The 21,079-nt window shown below is 44.3% G+C and overlaps 1 protein-coding gene across 2 annotated transcripts in view; it reads right to left on the bottom strand.

The window, feature by feature from the left end:
* MED13L (mediator complex subunit 13L) overlaps positions 1-21,079 on the bottom strand; it is a 982,865-nt gene that overhangs the window by 41,945 nt on the left and 919,841 nt on the right. For both annotated transcript variants that reach the window (XM_069214516.1, XM_069214517.1), the window contains exon 28: positions 6,122-6,273. In XM_069214516.1, coding sequence (XP_069070617.1) covers positions 6,122-6,273 — 152 coding nt within the window. The remainder of the gene's footprint in view (positions 1-6,121; positions 6,274-21,079) is intronic.

The following is a 21,079-nucleotide window of genomic DNA, read 5'->3' as shown; positions in this document are numbered from 1 at the left end:
TCTTCTGCTACTGTCGACCACATTACTATCGCCTCTGCTTACAGTCAATTTCCACTCCTATGTACTCATGTTTCCTCGATTACCCCCCATCCAGTATCGATCCTACAATGAAGTCACACTATAACTTTGTCCCTGTTATCTTTCGGTTGTACCTTCTTCACTTCTATTGCACAGCCACACTGTGACCAGCCTTACTTGGCTCTCAAGTAACTCTTCATGTCCCTGTGTCTGAGTTTCAACCCATGCACCTCAGTTCAAGAATATATCTTGACTGCTAACCCAGTTACTCTGTGGTAAAGCTTAAAAAGACCAGTCATAGTACACCATGAGCTCACAATTATCAGGTATTGAGGTTAAATGGACAACAGGTAACGTGACACAAACATTGCTCAACTGCCCATGACAACTAGACTTATAACTATGGGCCTCATTCAATACATATTACATATTTCAGTTTGGATCAGCATTGCATCAACAGAACTCAAGGGTGAAGTTTGTATTGCTTTCATATTCATTTTTAGGTCACAGCCTAAATACATCTTGGGGTGTTTCAAAAAGTTTACAAGGGAATGCATTCTGCCCGCTGCTTGCCGTGGACTTTGTGGCTTGTAACTCACATTATCTTGCTTTCCATTTGCTGGCTTAGATTCTCTAGGCTTACTTCAACGCGCCCATGACAAAACCTTATTTACCAGTATCCTTCTGAGAGCCCCGTTCTGTAACCAGGTCTGTAAATCTTGTTTTTATCTCGTCACATTTGCTGTGCATTCAAAGATCGAGGTTAAATGCCACAGGTTATCTTCCAAAGAGGCTTGTTCACTTTTCTTTCTCTGACTTTCTCTGACTTCAAAGTGAGGGGCTTTATGTGATAATCTTGCTGGATACCTTGGGTAGGAAAGTTTTCTTTCCAGCACGCAACAACATTTAAATGAACTAGGTAAGTACTTCAGAATATATCAGAATTATGGACGTACAAATGAAGCACATTTTTATTTCTGAAGTGTTAGATACGATCAAAACGAATCAAACTAGCCAATTCAATTTCCATACATTTTCGTCTGTGCACTGCATAGTTATATTAGTAAAACTGTATGCCTGTGCAGATGTAATGTTCATTTCAAATAGTGCTACCACACTATGAATACTCCATTTTACACCACTCCACTCTACACCACTCTACTGCACTCTGTGCTGCGCCACACCACTCCATTCCATTCCGCGCTGTGCCACTCCACGCTATGGCTCTCTACTCTACTGTATACCACTCTACTCTATGTCCATGCACTCTTTGCCACTCTACTCTACACCACTTCCCTTTTCACCACTGCATTCTACACTACTCCAGTCTAGGCCACACCAATCTACTCTGTATGACTCCATTCTACGCCATAAGCTATGACACTCTGCACCACCGCACTCTACACATCTTTACTCTATGCCATTACATTCTATGCAGCTCTACGCAGCTACACTATAACCTACACCCCTCCAAGCCATTTCACTCTAATCGGAAAGAATCTATTCTATGCCACTTCACTCTCGTCACTCTACTCTTAATTGCTGCACTCTACCAATGCACTCTCCATAACTGCACCGTCACTACATTCCACACCAATGCAATCTACTCTGAATCAATTTACTCTACACCACTGCTCTTTATGCCACTCTACTCCACTCTGACTGTACTCTGCACCACTCTATGCCACTCCACTCTGCGACACCTCACTCTGCTATGCACCACTCTAATATATGCCACTACATTTTACGCTGCTTCGTATGTCCCTGAATTCAATGCTACTGCACTCTACACCAATATACTCCGCAACACTACACCAGTACACTCAACACCGCTCCAGTGTATGCCACTTTTCGTGACTCCACACTATGCCACTCCAAGACGCGACACACTCTGCCACTCCAATCTACAACACTTTATACCACTCTTCGCCATTCCATTCTAAGACATTCCAGACACTCTTCTCCATGCCACTAACTTTTAGCCATGCTGAACAGCTAAAACACATTATCAAAGCCAATAGCTCTGGCATAGGCACGACCTATTGGCATGACCAATGCTTGTTTTTCTTGTATTTCCGTTTGCCGACTAGTGATGTAATCTTGAGTCTTGGATCTGTCAGTCACAGATTTCATTCCTATCCTCCTTCCTTTGTCAGATTGCACCACATGTGGTCCATTTTTTTGTTTTCAGTTTTTCTGGACCGTCCACCTGTTTTCCTTGTCTTGCCTAAATATCCTATATATACATACATGTCTATTTCTGTGGCTTTTGTTCCAGGTTTAGACTAATGAACACGTTACTTAACTTTGGTAATGCTTTAACTGATAGACTATCTAGCTGCAGATTCCTTACCTTAGAATTATCTCAGGTGTCAGACTCGATCCAGATGATTTTTTGAGAGCCGTATCTCATGTGCGCCAGTAGGTAGCATTGATCGGCTCCGTTTGAGTAATTAGTGATGTCCGCGCCAGACGTGACTTCTGCGGCACCTATACAGGCGCCACCTAGGCATGTTGACTTCAGTTTCTTTTCACGACTTCCAGGCCAGAAGCACAACGCTATGAAGAACACTGACCACCAGTGTGGAAAACTAGGACCCAGAAAGTGATATACCCTTGTCCTTAGAAATCAGTTTGAAGAGCAGGAAGGATGGGTGGGCTGGTAAGCAATTTGCAGCTAGATATAGTCTCGACATAGATAAGGCGTTACCAAAGGTAAGTAACTTGTTCCTCTGATAGAGACATTTAGCTGCAGATTCCTTACCTTTGAATAGACACCCAAGCAATACCATTCCCAGAGGTGGATCTGCAGACCAATTTGAGACGAGGAAATCCTGCAGGACCAAACGGGCAAATTGCCCGTCATGACAGACATGACTGTCCAGGCAAACATGTGCAGGGAGGCCCACATTACTGTTTTTAGGTAAGCTGACAACAGAAAACCAAAACACTACCGCACATTCCTATATTCTAGAATATTGTTAAGGTGCTCGAACATTCAAAACATGCCCGTTGTCAAGCATGTGTATTGGAACAAGAAGCCTTGTACCAGCAAGTTAGTTCTATTAGAAAAAAGAATGGAGCACACAAATAGTTATGTCATTCTATGAATAATGTTCAGATAGTTATGACTCATTGAGTGTATGAGAGAAACATGGTATGAATTCTCATCAAGGTGGTATCCATATAATAAGTATTCATTAGGAAATTACAGAAGAGAATCAATGGGTCCTGAGCTATAACTATTAGCATTGTAAACTCCTCACCGGACTTTTCTTGCCACATAAATTGGAACAGAAAAACCCAAGCGCGAGTGCGCAATGTAAAACCCAGCGCGATCGAGCTGCGTGGAAAACTAAAAAGACAAAGTAGTGCAGAAACCAAGCCGAGAACATGGAGCCTCATATGTTGTCAGTAGTTGGCTGGTGCACTCAAGGAGGGCTAAACACCGGAAAGGGCATGACGTATGCATGCGTTTCACTAATGAAATCAAGAGGATTTTAAAAGGCAAGCCCACGAACAAATGAGTGACAAGCGTGACATGGGCGTGGTTAAAAGCCCAAGGAGCGATTGCAACAGGGACGGAGCGTTGGTCCTCTCGACCCTATAAAGGAATGACCATTATCTTTAATGTGGCTTACAATTACTTATCTAGCTCACTGTCTTTTGACTTGTCATTATTTAACAATACCAACAGGAGGAACCTCTTTGCTGGTCAATCTAATGCTTTTGAAGACCAAAGGCCTATCAAAGACCTTGCCATCAAACTGTTTTTTCCGAGACGTCCAGTGAGAGCAGTGAGATAATCAGTTATTTCCCTTAAGACTGTTAGAAAGCATTGTACTGACAACTGTTAGCTTTGTAAAAAGCAATATAATACAGTAAGCACTGGCTGCATCATAGCCCTTCTTTTGTGGTTACTTTCAGCTACACTGTAGAGCAGCCACACTTCTGAGCCCCATGGCCAATGCTCCGCCCCCCCGAGGAAAGGGGCCGAGGGGACAAGCAACCACATGGAGATGGGGGGGGAGGGGCAAGCAACAACAAGACAGGGATAGTAGGCCGGGAGAGGGCCAAGCAACAACAGGGAGGGGGATGGGAGGGCATGGGGGGCAAGCAACAATGCAGAAAGGGATGGGAGGGCTGAAGGGGGCAAGCAATAACACAGAGGGATGAGAGGGCAGGATGGAGCAAGAAACAAAAGAGATGGGAGCAAGCAACAACACAGAGAGGAATACTTGGGTGGTGAGGCAACAGCACAGACCAGGATGGGATGGTCGGTGAGAGGGGTAAGCAATAACACTGGGCAAAATGGGAGGGTGGGGGAGGACAAGAAATATAACAGGATGGGATAGGGCAAACAATAACACGGAGCTGGTCAGGAGGGTGGGATAGGGCAAGTAATAACCTGGAGGGGGGGGGGGAAGAAGGACAGGAAGGAGATGGCCTGTAAGCACATGCTCTCTTATGGAGTGCTGCAACTGAAAGAAAAAAGCCCATGCTCAAAAGCGTGAACCATATAACGGCATGCACTGGGCAAGGAAGCAGTACTTGAGTGATGCTCCAGGGGAGGGACAAAATCACAAAGGGGAACTGAAGCTGGCACACAATGAACAAAGAAGCAAGGAAATGAGTGGCGTTGAAGCCAACAAATGGTAATCGATGGGCGGGCTCTAAACCCCCTGTAAGCTAACAAAATGTCTCATAAGTGACAGAGCATGCGCCATATCAGGCAAGACGCATTAAAGGAAACAATATGACAAGTACAGGCTTTAAATAATTGAAATTACAAAAATAAGAAGTATTACCTTTTTTAGTTTACTGTTTTTCTATTCCATTACAACCATTATGAATGTAAGGACAAAATAATGACACTTAATTTTTAACACGAGTCTTCCAGTTAAGTTTTTCAGTCTGAAAGTTCAGGTATTCACCTCACTTTGTCATATTATGTTCAAGGAGCCAAACTATGGAATTCATTACCCCCAACTATAAGAGCCACAGATAACTTTCTTGTCTTCAGAAATCTACTCAAGAGTTGGCTCTTTCCTCCATAACCACCATATTCAAACAACTATGGACTGCATATGCCTATGTTGATAATGATTTTTTCTGATTATGTGTCTATTTCTAGTTATGTATAGTTCTTTGGAAAATATGTATCGCTACTATTTCATAACAATAAAATACACACTCACTCTTGACTAAGTATATTTACCCATGGTTCTAATTATATATTGTATGTACATATATATGTGCATATATGTGTGTGTATTCATGTATGTATGTGTGTATGTTGTTCTGTGCTTGGCATGTTCGTGGGTCATTGCATGGCTCCTGGGTGGGTTGTTATACTAGATATCTATGAATCCCTGCTCTCATCTTATCACACTTATCCACCCATCATCATATGTCATGTCTCTATCAATCTATCCTCCATTCCCACTTGGACTCATCCCAAATCCATTCTTCTACTTTCATCTCTTAAATAACTCTGTCTAAGCTCTTCCCTCCGCTTCCACATCTAACTCACCAAACCTCACTCTACTAGCATGACCTCTCAAACAACCCTACTAAATTCTCCCTTATTTATCTCACCCTGCTACTATGATCTCCCTAACCCTTCCACATACTCTTCCCTCCTCCATCCCCCTTTACTCATCCCAAAGCTTTGGGATGAGTAAATGAGGGATATACTCCCAATTAACCCTTCTGGATTTCTTTCCCCCTCCACCCCGTTATTACTCCAGTCAATCTAACTAACAAACTCTCATATCCGCGGCTCAAATTAACTCATAATAATACTAAAACTGTACTCATATTTCCCGATACTAATCCATCACTAATTCTTTTTGGGTTCCGGAGTAGCGTGCTACTCGCCGAAAAGCGCTTTGATGCCTCATCAGGGGTAGTAAGCGCTATATAAATACTTTTACAATACAATAACCTATTCTTCACTATATGTTCAATGCATTCTTAAAAACTGCATATTTGCAACAGACCTAAATCTCTAGCCTCTTTTTTGTGTGGCTACAGGCCATATGTGCTTATCTTCCATTCCACACCTGAACCTATTTACATTTCAAGAACCAGACATTCTTACCCTGCTGTGCTGAAAGTGTGATCCTACTCCAATGCCAGATGGCGATCCAGGGGATGGAACAGGAGAGGAGTTTGGAGAGGAATGCAGATTGCCAGTGATCAAAATCCCAATGTCGTTGTCTATGTCATCCGGGAACTGGATTTCAAAGATGTCTGGAAAAAGAGGAAAAGGACATATCAAAACATTACCACTGACACTCTATGCAAGGCAAACTTTGCCATTTCCTTCAGCAGCAGGATGTGCTTTGTGGATACTATGTTTGCTCTGTAGTGTCAGTAGGTTTGTACATGAGGCAAAAACATGTTCGAGGACACAACCTCATATTTAACTGATGCTCGTGTTAATTTAGGAGATTAAATAGTTTCAATATTTTTCTTTAAAGGCCGACCCTGTCATATCACGAAAGAACCACAGATTTTGGATGACCATATCAATACTTTTATGTATGCTAGATTGTATGAGTACGATTTATCATTTCAACAAAAAAGCTAAAATACTTCATTCATAGTCAGGCTGGTCAATCATAGTCACAATTCAGCTGATATTAGTGTACCACAGCCTATCCTTGCAACAATCATCTCAAACTGAAAAAGGCAAATTCATAGTTAAGCGACATACACACAAGTACTTTTCTTTCTGGGACCCTAACGGATACTTTAAAACTCCAGATCATATTACCTGATAATAATGCCGTACATAGGACTATGAACCCATCCATACTATGCTCATAAACGTGTGTGAGCTGCCCAAACATGTGAGACAAGAACAAGTTAATCAGCTGCTGCTTTGCCCTAAATTCCACTTCATTGACCTGCTTCTTTCACAACAAATACAAATGTTAAAATACGGATTTCCTACTACCACACTTAGAGGAATATTACAACACAACCCTAGTTTTTAAACTAATTTGTTTTTTCCCCTCTTCCATCTAAACAATTATAATGTTCTGTCCTCCACTAGCCCCCCCACCCCAGGCTCCTACAAGCAAAAGGAGTCCAGGCTTGATTATTAACTAGGAAATGGACTTCAGAACATTTAACACCATGTGGTTAACAGGCACATTTTTGGGCACTTCTCTTAATTAGTGATGTGATGGCTGAAAGGAGAGTTAGCAGGTTGTAAATGAGTTGTGGTCAGGCAGTAGTGCTGTAGAAAGATTTCTTCCTGACATGAATACAGATGAGGGAAGCAAACATGGAGCAAAGCACGAAAATCTTTGTGTACAGTTATACGTTCTTCAACAGAGCAGATAGAATGAATAGATGTTTTAATGCCATCGCAAAATACACAAATCCTCAATTGCTTGTCAGGGATCTTTTTTAAGACATCCATGTACTCAAACTCAGGTGAGGTTAAGAGTACACATATGTGAAGTAAGGAATGGACCACTGGCTATTTTTTTTCAAGTGCTTATTTTAAGGAATAATGCATTAATCAAATCAGAAGCTAAGAAGGGGGCATTTTGTCTAATAGTAGATCACCTGATGAAGTCAGGCTTCCAAGGATTGTTGTTATATATTGGGGAGAATGTGAAACGTTTATATCAAGTTCAATACAAAACTATACTTCATGCTGTTTCTCATTACAATAAATGTATATGCCTGGTATAGGACAACAGAGATCTCAACGAGGTATCCCCAGAATTGCACCAAACAAACATCAAGATGGCTAGTTACCATTTACCAGGTGATAGGGATAGTAAACTGAATGAGAAGAGAGGTGGCTTTCTGATGTACAAGTGGAAAGTTCCATAATCTAGGTGTGGACAGGTGAAGACTCTGCCTCTGCATTAAGTACTGATGAATGCGGGCAATGGTCAAAAGGTTAGCAGCAGAGGGAAGTGTGTGTGAAGGAGTATAACACTTTTGCGATTAAGGATGGACACACGGCCATACTGAAACATGGCCTTTTGGCTGAGGCGAAGAATGAAAACTATGCACTGATGGAATGGAAGCAACTACAGAGATTTCACATGATGACAGACCAAGAAACTGTCAGGTGCCATGATTTGGATATGCTGAAGCTAATTAATCATATACGAAGAAGGCCAAAGTAAACAGTAATACTGTAATCAGGTTTTGAAGAAATTAGTAAGAAAACAACATGTTAACCAAAGCTCAACGCTAAACAAGCTAATGGAGTACTGAAAAGCACAAGGCAGACCGTTTTAAGATATGTGATTGAAAGGACAGCTGATAGGCAAAGATAATTTCAGAATTGAGTGCTTGGATGGCAATTGTCATGCATGATGGCAAGAGATGGGAAACAAGTCAACTAGTTAGTGTGCTGGGGTAGCATGGCTTAGTGAGTGGCATACTTATAGGCCTATTTACTACCGGATTTGGCACTAAACTACATAGATCACTTCATATGCAAATAGGCCCCTTCACCTCTGTATGACAATGGAACACTTTCTCCTAAGTATGTAACAAACACCTGCTGATACTTTCAGAATAACCATTATAGGACTGAACTTGCTTCAGTGATTTTAAGAAGGAGCACAGGATATGGTCCTTTTGTTTGGGTCCTGGGGCACTTACAGCTTACTGGGGCAGTTATTGTTAAGGTTACTGATTATCATTGGGTTCCTGTGGCCACAACTTACACTCAAACTGACTTACCAAGTGCTCGCTTGTAACAAAAGACTCTCTGGGTAGCAGGGATGAGCAATCAAGGCTTATTCTAAGAGGTGGTGCAGGATTAAAATGTAAGAGCTCGGGTAAAGCAGTAGACAAATGTAATGTCTATGCACTTCAGAAAAGAAAAGGGCTTAATTACAGGTAACTAAAATATTTAAGACATGAAACAGTGCTACACTGAAATCCAAAACTATGTAGCACCTTCTGGGCCAGAGTTTCCACCACTTTGCATTTGTAGCTTTGTCAGAGCAGGTGGATTTTTTTTATTTTTTTACTTAGCATTGATCCCTACAGCCAATAATATCTTAAGGAGGAAACTATGGGCGCTTGGGACGGAGGGTGGTGATGATCAGTCAGTCACGTAAGTTAAAGACTGAAGATTGGAGCTAAAGTACGTTATTATGGAGTGTGCCTTCCACAATAACATTAACATTCAAAGAATCCACAACCCAAGAAAAAGAGCCTACCCTTCAACCAAATGTAGAAGCTGCTGCTTCGGGCCGTTTCTTCTGGTGTATGGGTGGGGAACCTGGTGACTGCTCAACAGTGCCCAGATGGGGGCGAAGCCTTCGTGCTGGAGTTCACATTCCACTAACTCACAGGGTTCTTAGTGGGAGTCAGGCTGCCTAGGGTGCCAGTACATGCAAGATGTGCCCTAGAGCAGATGATATCTCTACCTCCGCAAACATGACAACTGTTAGAGGGCACTGTGCACATTATTTTTTCATCTGCTGCTTTTCCAGCCCACTACTCATATTCCACAAATGTAAAGTCCCTAAATGTCATCTGCAAGTCCTGAGGAGCAGACCCCAACCATCAGGTTGTGGGTCAGGACTTACCTGCTGCGTTGAGGTTCGACAGGCAAACCTCTATAGCAGCGCGATGCATGTGTTGCAAGTGAAACAGACAAAGGGCATCGCAGTCATGCCATCTGGCCGGATGTCCGGGGGGTAGGCCCTTATTTTGGGTTTATTTCAGACGAGCCGCTCCCAGTCATTTGCCTCCTCAGAAAATAAAGGCTGATGCTCATGAAAATGTGTCTGCAATTTCTCAAGACAACACTGAAAAAGTAATATCTTGGCTCTAACAGCATTACAGAAAATGTAGTTCTTGGATGTGCCCAGTTTGTCACCCACTATTTCAACTAAGGGCTCTCTCAACCTTGAGACGTTTTTGAATTTGGCCAATACTGAGTCTTCAGGCTCGCCTTTGGATTCTTAACTCCCCAGGTTTTGGTAACAGGCCTCTCGCAACCCAGTAAACCTTGCGAAGATCATGCACACTGTCACTTTTCACCGGTTTGGCACCTTCTGATGGGTAAAAAGAGCTAATGGTCACACTGCTTTAAAAAAAAAAAAAAAAAAGAAGCCCTCTGTGGATCCTTTGAATATGCACAGCTTTAAGCCCATATCCCTTTATATCTATCCCATGAAAACTGCACAAAAACATGTCAATAAAATTGTCTCAAATTTACTGGAAGATCATAATGTATTTGACCCAGCATAGTCCAGATTTTCACCCAGCTCAAAGCACTGAATATGCTCTGGTTGCCCTATTGGATGACCTTCGAATGGCGGCAGACAGGCCATTATGTCGCCTTGGTGCTATTTGACCTGTCTGCATTCTTTAATGTTGTAAATCTCAATATCCTAATTACAGGGTTAAGGGAAAACAGTAATTTGTGGTGGCCCTCGACTGGCTCTCCTATAAGAAGGACAGAGCACAAGTTATCCACTTTCCTTTACCAACTGAATTTCAGAAAGCAGCAAGTTCTGCAGGGTTCTTCCTTCAATAAAACATTGTTTATAGTCTACCTGAAACCTCTAGCTAAATTGATCCATAGTCACAGAATAAAATTTATGAATTATGTCAGCCCAGCGCACTCCCTTTCGACTACCTCCATAACTGCTTGAAAGACATACAGTGCTAGCTTGGGTAAAATTCCCTCAAATTTAACAAGGACTAAACAGAAATATGTAATTGTTCCACTGGAAGTGTGTCATCCTATTTCAGCAAACGTTTGGGTGCTACCCAGTAATTCCCCCCCCCCGTATCCTCCACAGTGGTGTGGAACATGAGGTTCTATATGGGCGCAAATCTCCCTTTCTCTATGCAGGTCAGCAAGCTGTCCACCACTTATTTCTCCCTTACGAGAATTCTCCATACATCCTTGCTGTTTCTTCCAGCTTCTACTTACCTGCAGATTATCCTCTCTTGTTTTGAGCAGACTGGACTGCTGTGATGCTCTTCTACTAAGGCACCCAGTTAACTTATTATATGAGCCCCACTCAGAATACTGCAGTGAAGTTTGCTCTTTCCCTTCCTAGCTCATCTTCCTCTTCAAAAGCAAAGGATAAACTCAATTTGCTGCCACTGCCCAAGATTATCAAATTCAAGGCCTCATGTATAGTGCACAAAGTTATACAGTCTGCAGGACCGCGTTTTTGTTATTTTTTTTACACACAAGATTCATCCGCTACAAACCATTCCAGATGCTTTGTTCAGTTTGCACTAATCTACTAATAATTCTCACGGTTAATAGGATTCAAATTGGGGGGTCGTACCTTGTCTGTGCAGCCAGCAGACAGGGACATAGCTTGATCAGTAAGATTAAAGGGGTTGTGAGCCTCCTATTTTCCAACCACTATGATGGCATATCATGTTAAAATACACAAATAACCAACATTAAAATAACCAGCATGTTTTAAGACCTTTGAGAGAGAGAGAAAGCAAAAATCCTAAGTGAAATCCGACAGACTTATCATACCAGACTATAAAAAAACACTTGCACCCAACTATTTACTAGAGAATATATTTATTAGAGAGGTGTAGCACTCCCCTCCACCCCCGAAGCTACGACCCTGGCAGCACAGCTGTAGAACTCTCTTCCAGTATCGCTGCCCTCTACTAACCATCTTCTGAATATCGTTAAAGTGCTTAAAAAGTGGCTATACATAGAGTAATACAAATTGTCAGCTGCATCCTCTGGGTATTGTTAGAACTTTACAAAATGAAATAATAACAAGAATAATAATGTCTTTGCACAAGAAGGTGATGCATGCTTGCTGGTATTCGCTAAAAGAAAACAAGTATTTCAGCAAATTAAATATAAGCCAAGGTGACCAAAAATCATTAATGAGCATCCCAATCGTTCTATAGAAACCTCTAACCAAATTTTTGCCATGTTTCAACCAAACTCCACGATAATTGATAAAACATGCAGTGATTATTTCCTCACATAGAAAACGTTTCCTGCTTCTCGACTGCCACTCATGAACAACAATCAACCACCTCCCCACAATGAGTAGGAAGAGTTATTGCTACATTAGTGGCACATTGCCTTAAAGATTCATAGGTGCTCTATTAGCACAAGCAAAATGTCCTCCAAGATAGACTTAGGGAAAAAATGATCGACTTGACAAAAAAAGTTACACGACTGGGACCTGCCGATTGACTGAAGGAGGAAAAAGTTCACTTCAATTAGAAATAAGATTCCCTACAACTACATAAGAAGATATGGGCTAAAATAGGCCACAAACCATTGGGCTAAGTAAGCCACAGGATGAAAACCGAAATTACTAAACCAAAAGAGAAATGAGTACCTTGAAAATCACATATGAAACACAAACATGAAATTTGGATTCAGATATGTGACAGATCATGGAGTCCTTTAAGAATAAATGCCACACAAATACTGCACAAATATAAACACTCTGTTAATAATTCATTGGCTCAATGCTAAATGAATCTACCCATTCTGAACATGACCATTACTCAATCTTCACAATAATCGTTACAGAATTCGTCCACAAGCCTGCTACATGGGGCGATGAATGAGGAGATTAAAATGGTACTCTGCCCTTAGTACACATTTAGAACAGCACAGCATTCTAAACAGAGGCAATATATTGTGTCTACTAAACACAATCACTTATTCACATCACTTCGGCTACGCAAGCATAGAGAGCATGATGTCTAGTACCCATTTTCCTGAAGAAATATCTGAATCTACAATTGGCACCTGGACAAATTCTGAGGTGGGAGATTCAATTGTAGTCAATACAGAACTTCTAGAAGAAGTTCTTACTTTCAGTAACGCCTTTTCTAACCAGAGATTCCTCACCTTGTGAATACTCCCAGACACCAAAGTGGATCCAGATAATTTCAATAGCAATTACTATGCGCGTCACTGAGTGGCATCATGAGGCTCTACGTCAAATCTGTTCCCAACTTATGTGTCCTTGGGCCTACTACATCTGTGCCACCTCTGCGTGCTGACATCAGTTCTTCTATTTCCACATGTTCCATCATGGATCCAGAGCTCCACCGAATTCTGTCAGCCTGACAATTTCTATGCCTCCATAGGTTTCCAGTGTGCTAGGGACAAGTCCCCTCTGAAAGCCACAGGTTTCAAACTTTTCCGGAGCTTAACAGTCAAATGTCAGTGACAGATGCCCATGACTTTGCTTTCTTGGCTCCAAACACGATGAGGACCAGGTGTCGCAGAACTCGGACATAAGTCAAAGATGTCCAGCCTTGGACGAACTTGAGAACACTAATGATCTCCTTTGTTCCAAGAGATCCAGCATTCTAGTCTTGAGATGCACCAAGTACTTAAAGGATTTGGAGTAGCTCTCTCACTTCAGAGCCAATGCTGCTCCCAATACTCTCTGACTTCCCAGGGCCATCAGCGATGCCAGAACATCTGAGTGAAAGCGCTTGTGGCCCATCTTCAAGTGTAGGTAGCACCCTGGGTCTACAGGACAGGGATGTGAGAACAGGTGTCCTGCAGGTTCAATGCCACCATCCAGTCTCTAGAATCCAGGGCAGATAAAACATGGGTATGCATGAGCATCTTGAATTTGTCCATTCACAGAAAGGCATTGAGAGGGCAAAGATCCAAAAAAGGATGAAGGACTGCATCATTCTTTGCCACAAGGAAATAGCGGGAATACCATCCGGTCCCCAATTTCAAGACTGGTACTCTCTCATTGGCTCCTTTGACCAAAAAAAAACCCTGCACCTTCTGATACAAAAAAGACAGATGGTCCCCTGAAAGCTGCTCTGATGTAGGTGGCCAGTGCAGCAGGTCGAAAAGGAATGGCAGGGCATAACATGGTTGGACAACTTGAAGGACCGAACTGTTGGATGGGATGCTCTGTTCGCCCCTTAAGGAAGTGGCTGCCCTGACGCCTACCGGATGGCAGTGCACCACTAAGAGTGCACTATAAGGGCTTTGAAGTGCTTGCCTTAGAGGCAGGGGATTGGCACAAAAGCTGTCCTTGAAGGCATGGTCACTGTTTGTTGGGTTCATGACCTAGACCTTGAAAGTGCTCGGAGGCTTGTGCTGCAGGTGGCAGAGCAAGATGCTGCTAATACACCAAGCCCCCAGCACATCACAGAAAAGGTTAAAAACAGTTGGATGGGTTGGGGCTTCTGGACTAGTGCCAAAAGGCCCAAGCAGTGTGCAGTGGCATGCCTCTCTTTAAAACCAAGTTTTCACTGAACAGGCGGAAACAGTCAAACTGCATGTCCATTAGGTACTCCTAGACATCTCCAGAAAAGCCTACAGATCTCATCCATGAGTGGCACAGGGGCACCACGACTGGCACCATACCCCTTCCTATACAATCAGTGGTATGTAGACCTGAGCGGATGACAAACCTAGCTGCATCCTTGCCATCCAGAATACTTTGCGCCAAGGAAGCTCTTAAGCCTTCTAGGACTGCTGGTATGAGCTCACCAACCATTTCCCAAAAGGCATAGGTTTAACGACCTCAAGGGAAAGCTGAAATATGAAAAATTATTGTTTCCAAATGTTTCCATGTGGTTGGATTCTGTCAGGAGAAATAGTGAGAAAGGTGTACAGGTTCACTTTGCAAGTCAATGCCTGCACCACCAAACTCTTTAGGAGCTGGATGCTGGGTTTAAAAAAATCAGTGTTGCCTGGAGCTAGTCTATAGCCGCAGGAGACATGGCAAGTGACAGGAGGGTCAGAACATGGGTCTGTCCACATGCCCATCAGTGAGAGCCTTATGGAAGGGTAGAAGAGGTTTGGACAGTGCGTGCCCAGGATGAAGGACCTCAGTAAGAACATTTATCTACCTCCAAAGTGGGGAGGTGAAGGTCTAAAACTTCAAGTAGCTCTCCTAATGAGGGCAATTCCTATGCAGAGGACGGACCCACCGGTGGTAACCTGAATGGAGGCCCCTGTGGATCCTTGAGGCCCCAAGTTGCTGAAGATGTACAGCATGGCCTCTCTCATGGCTTCAAACTGCTGTGACTTAAACGTACTTGGAACTCAAGGTGCATCAGGACCAAGGAGAGAATCGGCTCCTCGTTGGAATAGGAGCAAGGCATGGAGGCACAGTGAAAACCTTGCACCTTTGCTTGAGATCGAGAGTAGCAGGAAAATGCAGTCTCTCACTCACCAAAATACCTGCTGTGGAAATGACTGCAGGAGCAGGTCCACACTTTCGACTTCGACTGGTAACAGGACCTGTGTGGAATCTTGCTGAGTTTTTGCCACACAGAGCTTTGCTTCACATTCTTGGTTGGCTTATAGAGAGATCTGGAGGCAGTTGTCACAGGCCTCAGAGGTGTGAGCTGAACCCAAATACCAGAGGCACACCTACTGGGAATCTTCCCACACATCTATTTGCGACAGTCCCTACAAGAATGAAACCTGTAATCGATTGGCGTAGGGGGGCACGCGGTGGATAATCAATAAGAAAAAAAAAACTTTCATGGAAAAAAAGAAGCAGAGCATAAGATCCATGTCTGAAGGTGCAAAAAGGAGGGCTTAGAGAATGCAGCTGCCGGGGGGTTGGTGGCTCTGGCTATCTGACCTGAGGGGTCGGTATGCACAGAGCCCGCATCTACGCAATGCTTGGGTAGCTTGCAGAGAAAGGTGTCTGGCATAAGGTTGGCGCAGTGGCACATCCCTTTCATATCCACGAAAATGGCAAAAAGCACACTGGGACAAGTGGTCACTGAGAGGCCCAAGGACTTGGCTGTAGCCTGCGAGTCCTTAAAAAACACCAGCCGTCTGCCTTCTCTCCGAAAAGATGAGCACAATTGAAGGGAATGTCCATATGGTTTGCCTGGAGATCCCCCAAAAAGGCAGGCATGACATCGAAGTGCCACCGTCAGTGAAATTGTCGCGCGCAGTCGGTCGTATGCAAACCATACCTGATGGTAAACTTGACTGCATCTCTCCCGTCCTTGACTGCTTGGGAGAGAATGGCCCGGGCCTCTTCCGGGACCTTTGGCAGCACCAAGCTGGTGGAAGAAAACATTTTCTTACCTAAGGTATCCAGCCTCTTGGATTCCCTGTCCAGGGGAGCGACAGGGAGCGCGCCATGGGAAGTGGAAGCCTGGGCCACCTACCTTTCTGGGGTGGTGTGTTGGGTGAGGAAAGATGGGTTCCCAGGGCGGGAGATGGCAGGTGACAGTTCTTTACAGAGGAACCTCTGTAGAGGGCTTGGACCAGGTTCCCAGCAGGACATCTCTAAGTGCTTTGTTAAAGGAGAGCATAGGTTTAGAAGAGGAAGCTCCTGGCTGAAGCACTTCTGTTAAGATGTTAGTCTTGACTTCCACCGAGGGTAGTTTGAGGACCTCTGCTGCCCTCTTCACCACTACTGCATAAGATGCTTCCTCCTCCATAGCCACAGCAGGGGGAGAAAGCAAGCCAGTATCTGGAAAGGTATCCAGACCACTGGCATCTCCCAGCTCTTCACACCAACCCACTGACTCCTGTCCTTCCAGATAGTATTCTAGAGGGTCCAGTGAGCCCTCCCATTCTTCTCCCGTGCCTAGTCCTTCAGAAATGGGCTCATGCAGCAACCTAGGACCCATGAGACCTGTTGGTGCAGGAATCAATGTTGACTGACATTGTTCTGACTCTGCATCGTCTAGGATCGGAATGGGGCTGGCACTAGGAGCATTGGCATCAGGAAAGGTCACAGTGGCATGATAGGCGCCAGTCCAGGTAAGAGATCAGATCCAGGGGGCCCATTAGAGCCGAAGCCAAAGGCGTGAAACCTGATGGGGCCCTCTCTAACCTGCAGGGCCTAGAGGAGCTCTGGAGTGGCCCACCTACTCAAATATGTGGAGCATGGCCTTGTAAAACTCCTCTACGTGAGGGTTGCTCCAGTCCTTGGAAACACGGGAAGGCGCAAAGTCTGCCCAGGTGTCTGCTCTGCATAACTGTGCCGGAACGCCAATGTTCCTTACTCGGCACGACGGCCGAAGGATGAGGAGAAGTCGAAGCACTTCACTTGACTTCTTGTGCCTCTCCTCAGAATGTACCAAGGACTTTGAATGGGATGAAGAGGAATCTGGGCTCTTGGAGCAGAGCGGTCCCACAACCTTCCCCTCGATTGCGACCAAGACCTCCAAGAAGTCACGTGATGTGACAGTCTGAGCATGACTTGGAGTTGTGGTCGCGCTCGACACACCATCAACAGACCAAAGGGGGTCTTGTAACTCACATGGTGCAGCGACAGGAGCTACACGGCTTAAACCCTGTCTTCCTCAAAGTATTCCTCAACACACTGAAAAAGATGTCGACAAAATGTCAAACAATTCTGTCAAAAACCGACAGAGGGGTAGCTCCAGATCAGAGATAACAGGCACGGAAAGAAAAGAATTGACATACACGTGCCGAGGTGACGCAAATATAGGTGACCGCGAACTGTTGCCTTCAGTTTGGCCTCATCATTACATATCACTTTATTGAGTGCTACCATGGCTCCCAATGGAAATCTTTCCAGTCACCCTGCACAGGCAGTGTTATGCTTCCTCTGGCCCATCTTCCAAGGGACCCCAAATTGATGTTAGAGCAGATAATTTTACACACAGTTCACATCAAAGAGAAAATACAGGTCGTTCAGGGGAGCAGAAAGAGGATCTTTGAGTAAAATCACAGCGAGGTGATCCAGCCCAGCCCCTTCCTGGCTCGTCCCTCCCTGCTGGTGTGAAAGAGCACTTTTAGTGCATTTTCGTGGGCCCCTTCTCTGTGGCCAATGGACAGCTGGGGGATGTAGTCCCACCTCAGCTGTCGAGAATAGTAAATGCCGTGGCCACCCCCGCCACGGGAAAACAAGAGCTGCAACGTCATGCGCTGCAGGGGTGAAAGAGCACTGTTAGTGCATTGTGGTGGGCCCCTCCTTTGTGGCCAATGGACAGCTGAGGAATATAGTTCCACCCCAGCTGTCGAGAATAGCAAAGTCTGTGTCCAACCACACTGCCACATCCTGAGCTGCAGGAGTAAAGAGGGCTTTTCTACCACATTTTGGTGGGTCCCTCCTTTGTGGCCAATGGACTGCTGGGGGATGTAGTCCCATCCCAGATGTCAATAATAGCAAAGTCCGTGGCCACCAGCACTGGGGGAAAACAAGAGATAACAAGGGAAAACAAGAGCTGCCACGTATACGAAGTCAAAGGGAATGAAGAATACCCTGTTGGGGCAGGCTCACTTGCCTCAATGTCTGAAGGTGATGGAGTGAGAAGCTCCTTAATCCCCATATCATTGTAGGCATACCTGGGCAGCTAGGCTAGAGCAACCGCGTGGCTCCTTAGTAGTCTAAGTCCATCAAGATGTCCTTCACTCAGGTCCTACCAACCAGCCAGGCCTCTGTTATCTTCAGTGTATCAAGTCACTGACTCCTGACATCTCTTCATGCTGGCAACAAGGTTCTTCCTTCTCTCCATAGATTGAGCAGCAAGGTTGCTTCTCAGAGTTCCTGGATGTATGCCCAGACCATTGTGAGAGTGGCAGGAGCACAGTGGTTCTATTCCTGATCCTTTGTATATCTTCTCTCTTTGGTAACAAGTCAAACATTGAACAAAGTACAAACTGAAGGAATCAGAATTTTTCTACTATGGTTGTTAATTTTGACCAACTGAAGAGGACACCTTTTGAATGTCACTGAACCCCTCCAAATCGGGCTTGGTGTACCGATGTGTCTGGCAAGTTGTCCTGTTTTCTGAGACCATTTTAGGCAGGATCACATGGGTATTAAATGGCTTTCACATGGCAAGTAATCTCACAGCAGTGTTAGCTACAAAGAGGAAAGGGTGAGGCATGAGTGTCACTATGGAAGGGGGGGGGGGAGCTCTGCCACTTAGTGCAGAATCTTACTTCTCCTCTGGCACACCCAGGCATATTTAGTTTCATGGAGAGGGACATAAGATGTGCATGTATTGGCGGGCATGCCCTGTAGGATAATGGTAGCTCCTCAAATGTTACCATTATGTTGTGCAGTACACACTAGTGGAACCAAACACTTCAGCACTAACCCGTCCGTTCACACACAGTATTCCCCAGCCTCCCACTCTTCACCCATCCCACTCTCCATTATACAAATGAAGAAAGCATTCTACATGGATGGTTCAGACAAGACGAAGGCACTGAGAGGTTGAACATTCTACATGGGGGAGCAGATAGGCAGTCCCACTTAAGGGGTGCATGTAAAAGGTTTGAGCCCCGACTAGGGATTATGCTGCAATTATTAATGTTCCCACAGGCTAAGCAAAGAAGGCAGTAGCCATTCTTACAAAGAGGGCTTCCCACTGAACATTGGTCTAGCTTTAATGCCTCATGCCATTTAAACGAGAGTACTTCCAGTAGGCTAACATGATTGTTGTGCTCACAAGATCATTCAGAAATGTATAAGGACAGGGTAAGACAGCTTCACATAGCCATTAAGGTGACTTTTATTGCAATACAGAGCAATACCAGATTTGGGCATGGTTGAGTTTCCTTCCTGGATGAAAATTAATATATATATATATATATATATATATATATATCTATATGCTCTTCATTATTAGAGCCCTCATATTGCCTAGCCTTCTTTATGGTGGCATCCTGAGATCGACGTACTACTTGTTCGGGTCATATCTGTGACAAATCTCTTGTCTTTTTTGATAAAAATAACCAATCTTCTTACACCTGCTTCTTCTATACCAAGATGCATTAAAAAAATCACCCCCCAGGTACATTGCTGTAAGCTTCCTTTCCTACATAAATCCTGGTATCCAGATCATTCAGAATGCAGTAATTTGGTTCATTATAGAATTTTCAGCATGCACTTCTGTTATTCCCACTTTGTGGTTTTACACTGGCTTCTTACCGCCAAATGATAGGAAACCAATGCAAAGTCAGCTGCATTTGCCATAAAGCACTACAAAAAAAGGATCCCAATAATCCTCAGGGTTGACTTGCCCCTGATCATCACTCCCAGGCTTTGCTTCTCCACTACATCCACATTATATTTGAAATGAGAATCAGGAAAAACGACACAAGTGGCTGTTCAAACACTGGAATTCTCTTTTTCCTCTTTGCATCTCTTGACCAACAATTTCAGTTTTGCAATCAGTCAGGATTTAGAAGGCACAGCAAATCACCTGTGAGGGTCTCAGGGTGCTGGAGTTACTAGCTGCTTCGTGGTGCTCTGTTCATTCGAATAGTCATGTATTGAGTCCTTTTCTGAATTTCCAGAGCAATGCAGCATTCCTGAGGTGCAGGGGAAGGTCATTGAAGACTCTGGCTGCCAGTTGAGGGAAGGAGTGTCCTCTGCTTGTTGGATCGGTAGATCCGGGGGTGTCTCTGAGGAAGAGGGAGGCGGATCGAAGGTGTCTGGTCGGTTGTTGGAAGGTCATTTGTTTTTTTATGTATGCTGGTCCTTTGTTGCGCAGGGCTTTGTATGCATGACACAGCATCTTGAACTGGCATCTTTTCTGGATCGGGAGCTACTGTAGCTTCTACAGGTGCAGGGTCACATGAGTGTCTGGGGAGGTCAAGGCTGAGTTTTATATTGTCTGCAGTCTCTTCAGGAGGTGTGCAGTGATTCCTATATGAAGAGTGTTACAGTAGTCCAGCCTGCTGGTGACAAAGGATTCAGTGGTGGTCCTTCTGGTGCTGCTTGGGAAGATGTTACGGAGCACCTGTAGGGTGTAGGAGCAGGCAGACAAGACTGTTTTCCTGCTTCTACACAGATAACTTGCTGTCCAAGGTGATGCATAGGTTGCAAGTGTTGTCTATCAAGGCGGTGAAGGGAAGAGTTAATCTGGCCAGCAAGTGTGGTTCCATGGCGAGGTGTTGCTGAAGCTGCGTACTTCCGTCTTGCACATGTTGAGCTCGAGACAGTTGTCCTTCATTCAGTTGGCGACGTTCATCATACATCTGTGGAAGTTGGTTCTGGTGGTGGAGGGACTTCTGACAATGAGAGGATAAGCTGGGTGTTGTCAGCATATGAGAGAATGTTGAGTCCGTGCGATCTGATGGAGTTGGCTGGGGAGCGGATGTGAGGGG

This window comes from Pleurodeles waltl, chromosome 11 (assembly GCF_031143425.1).
Source record: "Pleurodeles waltl isolate 20211129_DDA chromosome 11, aPleWal1.hap1.20221129, whole genome shotgun sequence".
Taxonomy (NCBI): domain Eukaryota; kingdom Metazoa; phylum Chordata; class Amphibia; order Caudata; family Salamandridae; genus Pleurodeles; species Pleurodeles waltl.
The sequence above is the reverse complement of the archived record's forward strand: the minus strand, read 5'-3'. Positions and strand labels throughout refer to the sequence as shown.